General features: G+C 37.5%; 1 protein-coding gene across 1 annotated transcript; it reads left to right on the forward strand.

The window, feature by feature from the left end:
* The first annotated feature begins 1,027 nt into the window (after positions 1-1,027).
* LOC121877911 (neuferricin-like) lies at positions 1,028-9,594 on the forward strand. Its single transcript, XM_042383866.1, is given in 5 exon segments — positions 1,028-1,152; positions 5,364-5,455; positions 7,794-7,903; positions 7,906-7,936; positions 9,479-9,594. Coding segments are annotated over 5 exon segments (474 nt in total).
* The last annotated feature ends 1,778 nt before the right edge of the window (positions 9,595-11,372 follow it).

Here is an 11,372-nt window from a genome sequence, read left to right on the forward strand (position 1 = left end):
CAGCCTCAAAGAATAACATGTAAACCTATATGGGGTGCCATGGATAGCCCCGCCCATACAGTGTGCCAACCAGTCGGGTAAGCAGAACATAAGGACGCCGGAAAAACCCTACTCTGATTGGAGACTGAAAAGTCCTCTTCGACAGCAGGATAGGCAGTGTGAAAAGACAGACAGTTTGGCTGTTGGAGGTGTGGGTGTGAGGTTAAGGTTAGGTTAGGGCGGCCCGGCGACCGTCGATACTGAAGGCTCGGTACTGTGTACCTAATATTTTTATATATAATTTTGCGGGTGTACATTATAATGAGCTCCATTTTCCCCACGGTATCTACAGTAGTTAGATGGGATGAACGCGGTGACTTCATGCGACGCGTCTTGAATAAACTTAAAATGGAAGATGTCTTTCCACTACCCTTCATAAAATATTCTAAAACAAAGGGTTCCCCCAGTAACAGATGGATGGATACCAAATGTATACTGTATATAATGTTAAATGACCCACTTTAGTAATTACAGTACCGACCGAGTAAATGAAGTTGACACCAAACCTTTGTTATACAGACCTCGTCAATTACAGTCTCTTCACCAGCTCAAATCTAAATTCAAATTCAAAACATGACCCAACAAAATACGTAAAAGGAGCTGGTTAGCATACTCTTCTCTAACTGTTTTTTTTGTCTATAAGCCTTCCTCCTTTCGGTGTAGAGGACCAGAAGTTACCCAGACCAGAAGCATCTGAAACGATAACTTGCGCATGCCTTGATGACATTACAGCAAAAGAACCTAGCCTGACCACCTAACAAATCAATAGGTTGGGTTTGTTAGAGTCAGGTTATTATCGTGTTAATTTGTGTGTTAAAACAACTTACCTTAATATAGAGGTTTGATGTACTGTATATCAGCAATGGCGAGGAGTTGAAGTCCTGAAGTGGAAACAGTGACGGAAGAACCAGGTCGTCGTGTGCTCAGAGGCAAGTCAGCGAGGCAGCGAGAGGCCAGCGGGACGGGGAGACAAAGGGAATCCCTAACAATGTCCATCGGCGGAGGGTCGGTCATTGAGCCACATGTAGCCCACCAGCAGGGACCCGATGACAGGAGTCCACCCTCTACAGCCCAGAAGGGTGCAATGGCCCTGCTGGAGACCCTGACTTCAGGGTTTCTCCTTCTTTGACGTGTCTTCAGAAGAAAGTCGTCAGCATCACTGTCACCCTACTGCCGCCGTTTCCACAAGAACGGGAGCGTTTAACGGCGGGCATAGGGCACGTTGGCAAGACTGCAGTCAGGTGGAGTGGTAATGACGTCACTGCTACCTCACACTATCACATTGCGCATCGCAAACCGAAAAACTTTGCTCAGAGGACCGGGTGGCAGGACCAGATGTTTTATCCCAAAATGACAAAGTCCAAAAGTAACAAAAAATATATGCCACTGTGCTGATAACTGGGTCTTACTATAGTTGTCTGCACAGGCTGGGATTAATAGACAGCGCTGATTCGTCAGAAATACGAATTTTAAGGAGCCGGTCTAGCCTTTGTTGACACTACGTCACTAGGGTGTGTCCACTAGGTGTCAATTTAGGGGTGAAATCCGGCTAAATTGAAAAATCGAGTAATCGCAGGCAATTTATTGTAGTCTTTAAGCATGCAAAACAATATTCTGGCATAAATTTTTTTATAATAAGTCCTACCTACATCAAATGGATTTTTAAATGTACATATTTGTGAATTTATAACATAACCAGCGTTTGCACACATGTTACTGTTTCAAGTTTCAAATTATTATATTTTATTATCCGTAGTCTATTTGAAAGTAACCAATGCCTTCTATACTCTCTTTGTTTGGTTTCTTTTGTCATCAGTATTCGCTTGCTATTTGTGCTTTGATGTAACCTTCGCCTCGTGGCTGTAAACATGGCCCCGCTGCTTCTGTGACCATTTTCGACATCTCTCCACACTTTTGAGTGTGGGAAGGCCACTTCGCACCTGCATTGGAGTCTCTCTTTTTAAGGTTTCAATTCTGCTAGTTAGACTTGTTGTCAATGGTGGTCCTAAGACTCTAAACTCAAGTCAACCAATTCTGACAATTTGGTGGCATTGACGTTTATTGGGGAACTTTTTCTTGAATGAAACGAACAGTTCCCCAACTGGTCGTCATCTATTAGCGTTCCTCTAATCTTTAGAATGACTTCTACAGCCCTCGGTTCGGAGATTGGTACATTGACTTAAAGCACGTTTGCAAACTGCTTCTGATCGAGCATACTGTTGACCTTTCTGGCCACAGGTAACACGATGTCCCTCTACTACCTTCCTCTGTGTTCTACTAGCTGCAATTGAAACAAAGGTGATTGGGCCCATCCACCCACATAGGATTAAGTTTCACACTAAAACCACTGGGGAAGATAAACTCCAATAATAAAATCAACAATTAACCTCAAATTCTTCAGCACTTTGCCCTTCAATTCGTGTTTGGAAATCCAAATCCTGCAGAAACGTAAGAGCTGTAGTTAACCAACGGCTGTGACTGACAGGTCCAATTCCAAGAGAGCCAATGATCAGGAGGCATCTTTCCTGATCTTTATTGTTTGGGCAATACGATAATAGGATTGATCTGTGCTGAGATCTTTGATGACTCCTTCAGACAACGCCGGAAAGGGAGGGCCAACTTCGACCTTTTGGAAAGGTTGTATTATTTTAGTTGTGTTGCTTCATCCAGCATGATGCCAAGGGGACCTGACCACTTGTTGTTGCTTCTTTGTAGCGATTCATCAAGTTCCTGGATGAGATGACGAAGAGGTAGCTCTCGTCTGCATGTAAATCACATACAATCCAAACAAGTCTTCTTCCTAGTTTTTTCTCTAAATGCGTCATTACACCCCTCTGCCATCCAGTGCGTTCACTGCAGTTGAATCTCCACCAACAGCCTGCAGGAACTGCCAAGTCCTCTCCTGAACCCAACATAAAATATGATCAGCAATGACCTCTGCAAGTTTCTTCCTTCTACTCTTGTGCCTCGGGAGCAAAGTGAAACAAAAACCGACCACTCAGGCTCAGAAACAGACAGAGTAGTGTCTTCTTCTTGATAGACCTGGAAACTTTCTCTGTTCACTCCTCTACTTCTAGCAAAACTTTGTGTCATCTATTCTTCCATCAAACAAAGACAGGAGAGCCTCCCTCGCTTTTAAATCTTTTTCTTATGCTGATCAGATATTTCCTTCTTATTATTTTTTCTTTTGTGCTCTTCTAATTTTATTATGATCTATCACCAAAAGATACATCCTTCCTCGCTGATGAGGCCTGCATTTATCCAAGCGGCAGTTGCAATTTCCCTGCAGCCTCACGAAGTCCAGCATGGTGGCGAACACTCGCTAAAGCAATGTTTGAAATATTTCTTGTGTTGTATTTCATTTTGGTAAAGGTTCAGAAGATGGCTCTTTGAACTATCATCTGATGTTGCTTTCCGTTAATCAGAAGAACTATCAAAGAAGTGATAAAACATCTTGACACAGCTCTTCCTCTTTGGATGGCTTTTCACTCTTTCATTTTCTTCTTTTTGTTCCTCTCTCGATTTGTTCTCTTTCTTGGCATTAGCAATCTGCTTTTGTTTCTGAATAATCTATTGAACCCATTTGGTATACTTCCTTGGCCTTCTGCCTTGTCCTGTGCCTTTTATAAATTCAAGCCTAAAACAGGATCTTTCTTTTTCGACGAGGACAACCACAATCAATGTGGGAATTATTTTTCTCTACCCGAGTGAGAACAGTTGATTCGCAACATAATTGGTATGGAGCACTTGCAGGTCAAAATGTCAAACAGAGTATCGTATGTGTGCAGAAATTCATTTTTCCTGGCCAAGTTTTTACCAAGTGATGTTTCAAACTGCTTTGTGCCATAATTTCGTTAGTTTTAGCTCAATAGTTCGACACCGATTAATCACAGGTGGTTTGAATAGTGCATTAGCTTTTTGTCCATTGATGCAGAAGAGGGACTATCATGTCATTTATGAGTTCTTTTTATCTGTATAGTTCTTCTGTCCTTTGCATTTTTTTCTCGAAGGAGTAACCCTAATCTTAGCATGTCTCTACTGTTGGAAGTTCTGATACAGGAAGCTCCTTCCTTTACCAACTAGCAGGCCTGGCGGGTTGACAACTGACTTCTTTTGTCTTCAATTTTTGACATCTTCTACACCATCTGACAACAGAAAATATTTCAATGTTCTTTGCAATTCAATTGTTGTTTCAAAAATATCAATTTGTTTATCAAAATGCTGTAACAGAAATAACATAATAATTCTTAGAACATAATGTTTTATACAATGATATAAGTAATCGCGACAATCAATACGTCTTACTTACAATAATTAAAATGTAGAATTCGTCTGGTAGAGTAGGTAAGTGCACGAGAGCAAAAACCACCGTCTATGATATTAGAAGGAGAGTGAGCTGGCGTTTATCCTCACAAGTTTGGTACAAGTCAAAACAAGAATTAAACTGTCCCACACGGAGAGCCTGTTCATGTTCATGTTCTGATGCATATTGTACACAAGCTATAGAACCATAAAATACTCCATAATCCATATGCTTACATGAGATTAGTTAATATCAAGTGAATAATTCTAACTGTCTCATTAATTTGTTGAAATACTGTATTTGAAACTTAAGGGGTATAATTGATGTAGGTGAGGGTTATTTCAATTCATTTTTGTTTGCTAATCTCGCTTAGACATAAAGAGGCACAATATTTTGACTACCAAATTTTGATTTTAACATGTTGACAAAATTGACACACCCTACTACGTACGCATGCGCGTTCCTCGGCGAGGAGTTGTCGTTTCGTAGACTTCTGGTCTGCTACACCAGCAGTAAGGCCGAGACAGCACTGTGTTTTCTTGTCTTCTTAGTGGCCTTTGTTCACTTTCTCGTAAATCCGGAACCGCGAAGCCATAGCGCCAGGTTGGCCAAACTCCATCTACGGGTTCAGTCACTACCACCGCCATCTACTGAACGACGGAGTAAGCAATAATCGTGTGTTACTGGCCGTCAGAGTTTCCTTCTGTGGTTATATTTTCCTCAGTTTGTTGTTGTTATAAGAACCTGTCACCGTGATAGTACCAAACTCATCACCGTGCGAGTAAGGAACTTTGAGAACTGGGCCTGTAACAAAATGTATCGTTATATTAAGTTTGTATTGTTAACGTCAATAAGTATAGCTGTGTTGGGGATAATGTTACATGAAGTGTGGCCACAGTACATGAGGGCCACCACCATGGCCATCCGCGGCCTCACTCCACACCTCCCCCTGATAAATTCAATTCTCCTCCTACAAAGAAAACCAAGAGACTACCCCAACAAAAGATACATGATGAAATAGGGGACCATATTTAGCTCTTCTTGGACGAGTGTACAATGTTAAAGAGGGCAAGCAACATTATGGACCAGGAGGAGGATATGAATTTTTAGTCAGTAGTCAAATAAACATTTGTATTATTTTAATTATATAGCACTAACCATGAGCAAAATTGATTGAAAACAATTATAAAAACGCTGGATTTTCATTGTTATATTATAGTGGACAATGTTGTAGTTTGAAAAAAATTTACATTTTAAAATAAATGCCACTAAACATTTGTAGCTATGAAGAACAGACCTAACCAACCAAAACCTACCTAACCTTACCTAACTTTCCGTATATTAAACAGGAAAGAACTTAATATGGTATGGTGAATTGAGGCATTTTCTGGACTTGAGATGATACGGCCACATTGGCACTATGCAGTGCCCAAGGTTAGTCCTATAACCAGATTATTTTACTTTTGGACCACTCGGGTAAGATCATATTTAGAAATTGCCAGCACCTACTTATATATCAAACATATAGGAGAACAAAAAAATATATAACTTCTCCATCGAAATTTACATTTTTCGAGTATTTTAACTGATAAAATTACCCATAATATTGGTTGTTCCAAAGTGGGCGGGTTTTTAAAGAGAGGAAAATTTCGAAATTTTTCCGTAGTTGGGAAATGGGGGCTACTATAGTATGTGGTCTACTGAGCTGGAGCTACTATAGTATGCGCTCACTAGGCTGGAGCTACTATAGTATGTGGTCTAACAGCTGGAGCTACTATAGTATGTGGTCTACTGAGCTGGAGCTACTATAGTATGCGCCTACCAAGCTGGAGCTACTATAGTATGTGGTTCACGAGCTGGAGCTACTATAGTATGCGCCTCACCAAGCTGGAGCTACTATAGTATGTGGTCTACCGAGCTGAGCTACTATAGTATGCGCCACCGAGCTGGAGCTACTATAGTATGCGCCTACCGAGCTGGAGCTACTATAGTATGTGGTCTACCGAGCTGGAGCTACTATAGTATGGGTCACCGAGCTGGAGCTACTATAGTATGTGGTCTACTGAGCTGGAGCTACTATAGTATGTGGTCTACCGAGCTGGAGCTACTTAATGCGCCTCTACCCAGCTGGAGCTACTATAGTATGTCTACCGAGCTGGAGCTACTATAGTATGTGGTCTACCGAGCTGGAGCTACTATAGTATGTGGTCTACCGAGCTGGAGCTACTATAGTATGCGCCATCGAGCTGGAGCTACTATAGTATGTGGTCTAACGAGCTGGAGCTACTATAGTATGGTCTACCGAGCTGGAGCTACTATAGTATGTGGTCTACCGAGCTTGTTTTTCAATTTTTTTTTTAATAAAACATTATATTCCTTGGGGAAATTTACACAAATGGTAGTTGAGGCAGGCAGTTGGTCTTAACTACACCAAAGGAGTAGCTTCAGAAAAAGTTCTGGTGAAGAAAACTACTTTATATTTTTTAAATATGAAAAAAAAGGGGAATTCAACATTTATTCTTTAGTTCTAATTAACCCAACAAAATTAATGCACTATCAAGGAAGGTAGGATAGTTGGTAGGTTTGGTTGTTTTATCTTTTTTCACGGCACCTGAAACCCATACCGAGTACAGTGAGTTCTGCTATAACGCTGCGGTTTTGATAACGCCGATTTTCTAACGCCATTTATGAATTAGAACGATATTTGTATAACGTAACGCTTGTTTGCTATAACGCCATTTTTGCTTACTATTTCTCCAATTTTGTGGTATTAACTGTGAATATAGTAAAGAAGAATATCAACAAGAAGCGCTTCTGGTGATAGAATTCCTGGTGATGATCATAAAAGAAAGGATATAACACTTGAAGAGAAGCTCGATTTTATCAACTTCAAAATCACCCTTCTCCCTATCAAGTAAAGTGTTACATTTACTGTATGATTTCATTATTAGATATGAATGTAACATTTTTTAGACTGTGCTATCCCTTGTGTTAGCTAACTACTAAATTTTTTCGATTTTGAGTAATCTGCACCTAACCCTATTTTCCATAAGCCATGTTATTTATTACGTATTTTCTATAACACGATATTTTACAAGAACACAATTATCGCAATAGGAGAACTACCTGTACCATATTCTGCAGCACCCCCAATTCCATTGTCTATTGCAGTAGGCTAATATACCATATTACTGTCCTGTATTTCTTGATCTGTTGTACAGTAGTTTCATTAAGTTCTTTTCAACCAAAACACTGCTCTGCTACTTTAGCAGCTGAGATGTCATGAATTCATCTGCAAATGGTAATTATTGTCCAAGGAGGATATTAAAGGGGGAGGATCATGAGGCAACCCTTTTTTCTTGTTGTAATAACTATCAGAGTACAGTATTGTATTTAATAGATTAGGTGAGGATTGATTTTATGATTCAAGGTTGACAATTAAACTTTACAGGTAGTGATGGAAGTAGAGCATTTGTCAGTGGAGATTTTACGAGAGCAGGACTTAATGATGATGTCTCTGGATTGACAAGTGCTGACTATATTGGTCTTGTTGACTGGGTCAGAAGTTTTATGATAAGGATTACAAATATGTGGGTAAGTTCTATTCTGTACTGTACAGTATTATTGTAGTAATGTTGAAATGGAGTCTCTCTGCTTAAGGATAAGTATATGATCAAATTATACAGTACCCTGTTCTGTATTCAATGTGCTTTAACCTATTACTGTACAATGGATTTAAAGGTCCTGACATGACCCCTTTAATGAGCAAAAATATCTGAAATATCTTGGAACAAAATAGCTGAAAAATACTGTACTGTATATGTGAATTATGATTGTAAGACTAATTAAAAAAGTAAATTTAAAAAGTAATTCATATTTTAGACCAGAATATAAACATCCATTTAATTCATTAGGATAAATACACTGTATAGATACCATATACAGTATAGTACTGTAATATCAGTCCTGATTTACAGTATCTTTAAAGGAAACTATAAAGTGGTTTCTTTGTTGGGGTTTTCATAAATAAGGGTGATATATTGTACTATACTGCTATACTTAGAGACATAATAATTGTGATCATTTTTTTTTGGGGGGCCGCGAAACTAGGGAAATTTTTTGTTCTTAAAAGTCATTACTGTATTAACATGATGAACATTCTAAAATCTTAGTAACACTTCAAAGCTAACATGACCATTATCTAAATCTTGACAGAACTACGAATAGGATTGCAAGTTTATTGAGTGATGTCTTTAATCATTTGGTAGGAATTCATTAGTCAGTACAGTATATCAGATATCATTTGTTTTAAAGATGTATAGTAATAATGCAAAATTGATAAAGTGTATATTCTGTCTTGAAAAGGATCAAAAGAACAGTTCGGTTTATTTTAGGAAACTTTATTTTAAAACCAAGAGTGAAGTAGATATGTGAAAAGGTGTAGTTGTTATCATCTAGTGCTTTATTAGTGTAGGGTAGTGTTTCCCCTTGTACTGTAGTTGTTATCATCTAGCTTTTATTAAGTGTTTCCTTGTACTGTAGTTGTTATCATCTAGTGCTTTATTGAATAGTGTTTCCCTTGCTGTAGTTGTTATCATCTAGTGCTTTATTAGTGTAGTGTCATGTTTATTTTTTATGAATCTAATACTGTATAGTATTCTAAGTGGTAAAGGGTGATACTGACATTTGTCACATCATGTCGACTAGCTTAATTTGGATTGCACATAGCATTTGTACTTTCTCAATTTTACATTTTGGTCTTTTGATAGGTTTTCATTTTATCTTTATTGTCATTTGATCATTTAAGAAAAAGCTCTGTGTTTTGAATAAGCACATACAATTACCAGGTAAAATATGTTTACGTGGTCATAATTTCTACCATCCGTACTTTAACCTTTAAATTTATTGTCCAGTACTTATAAGGGCATTTTATGTAACAGCCTATATCTCAGCACTGATTTTGTCTTGTTCCCATCTGCAGTTAAAATACCAGATACCTAGTTTTTGGATTAAGTTACCTTATAATATAGTACAGGTATAATCATTTAATTAAAAATCATTGCCTTTCTACAGGAAATTAATTGGTCGCTACTATGATGAAAAGGTGAGCCAACATCATATTACTTTGACCTACAGCGATGGATTTCGAGTCTTACAGTCACAGAGATAGTGAAGACAAGAAGAAAAAGATGTTCCCACCATGTAATTCAGAGTGGAGTGCAGACTCTGGATCAAGAGTTTTTGTGTACTAAAGAAGGTACAGTATGATGAAACATAGAGCCAATACTCCTCCCACTGTACAGTAGCATAGCCAGTAGAACCTCTTGGTCACTACACATTGTCACACAATCCAGAAAGGTACCCCAAAATTCTCTATAAGTACTTTACCTATTAATGCATATGAAATGGCAGCGGATGCTCGAGGTCTAGCGGTATTTACCTCCACACTTGACTGCACCACTCGAGATAATTGTACACTATGAGTCATAGCAAGCTTGCTATTTGAGATAAAAAGTTGGGGTTTGTTGCATTAGCATTCTAAATGAATTATGTACAAACAGTTTTATATGACTAATCACAATAAAATAATTATTTCTCTATTTAAGTCCGAGTAGAGCACAAAGATTTTGTTCGTTTAACGAAAATGTTCATACAGCATACAGTACATCACTTTGTACCTTCGTTATTTTATGTGATTGCAATATGAACCTTATGCCATTATAAAGCATACATATTTGTAAAAAATAGTTATTGAAGAAAAGTGGTGAAAGGATTAATATTTAAGCGGTAATACCTGTAGTAGGTGTAAATTGTGCGTTTTGATGAACTTGCCCAGGGCAGTACAGATTATTAATTTTTTTCCTCCGAGTGCAGAAGGTAATTGTTCATATTAAGTCATATCAAGCTTTCTATTAGATAAACCTTTAGCATGATAAACCCGTTGCTAAGGGTTGGAAAAATTCCCAGCTGGTCTGTGTTGCTATGGTGAGGCTTGAGGCCATGCAGCCAGTGTCTATGCAAATAGCATTTGCATTAAACATTATTTAGCTCTTCCTTAATGGTTTTAGCTGCATATTTTTATCTAGATTATGTTTTGTCAATGTTTTTTAATGTTATAAGTAGTAAAATTACAGGAGTTCTGTAATATCTATCTTTAGTTATGTAGGTTTTTGTTGTTTGTGAACCAATTCTTGATAGTGGTTTTTGTCTTTGCAGAACCAGACCCTATTTTCCCCATATGTTCTGTTATTCAAGATACGAAAATTCACTTAACGAATGATTTCAGGAACATAATCCATTTCTATAGCAAGGAATACCTATATACTGCATAGCTATAAACTATAAAATACTGTACTGTACAGTTGACAGTATATAGAACAGTTTTTCTTTATTTCTATGTCACAGTACAGTATTTTAATGATGTGCACTGAAACACAGAATCCTCAGTTTTTCGACTTCCCCCAATTTTTTCAAGTGAGTTGAAGATTGCTAAACCGAAAATTTATGGTTGTTAAATGAGAAAGGGTGTTAAAAATTTTAGATTGCATAGTGAACAATAACTAAATGAGACATACCTGTAGTATATACTGATGATGATAACCCAAGATGATAAGCATCTGTACTGCAGGCACCCAACTCTTCCAGACAAAACATTATTATTTATTAATGTTATACCTGATACAAATGAAGATTTAGAGATAATTGCATCTGTTAACATCACTATTTGCAGATAAGGTAATGTATTTACGATGCTAATGCAACAAACCTGACCTTTTTATCAATAATATCTTGCTATGACTCAATATGTATAATTATCTTCTTCACTCAGAGGAAAAAATTAATAATCTGTACCTGGCATGGGTGAGCTCATCAAAATGCACAATTTACACCACTATTTATTACCCAAATATTAATTTTTACATCTTTTCTTTATAACTATTTTCATATATATATATATATATATATATATATATATATATATATATATATATATATATATATATATATATATATATATATATATATATAT

This window comes from Homarus americanus, unplaced genomic scaffold, assembly GCF_018991925.1.
Source record: "Homarus americanus isolate GMGI-L3 unplaced genomic scaffold, GMGI_Hamer_2.0 scaffold44697, whole genome shotgun sequence".
Lineage (NCBI taxonomy): Eukaryota > Metazoa > Arthropoda > Malacostraca > Decapoda > Nephropidae > Homarus > Homarus americanus.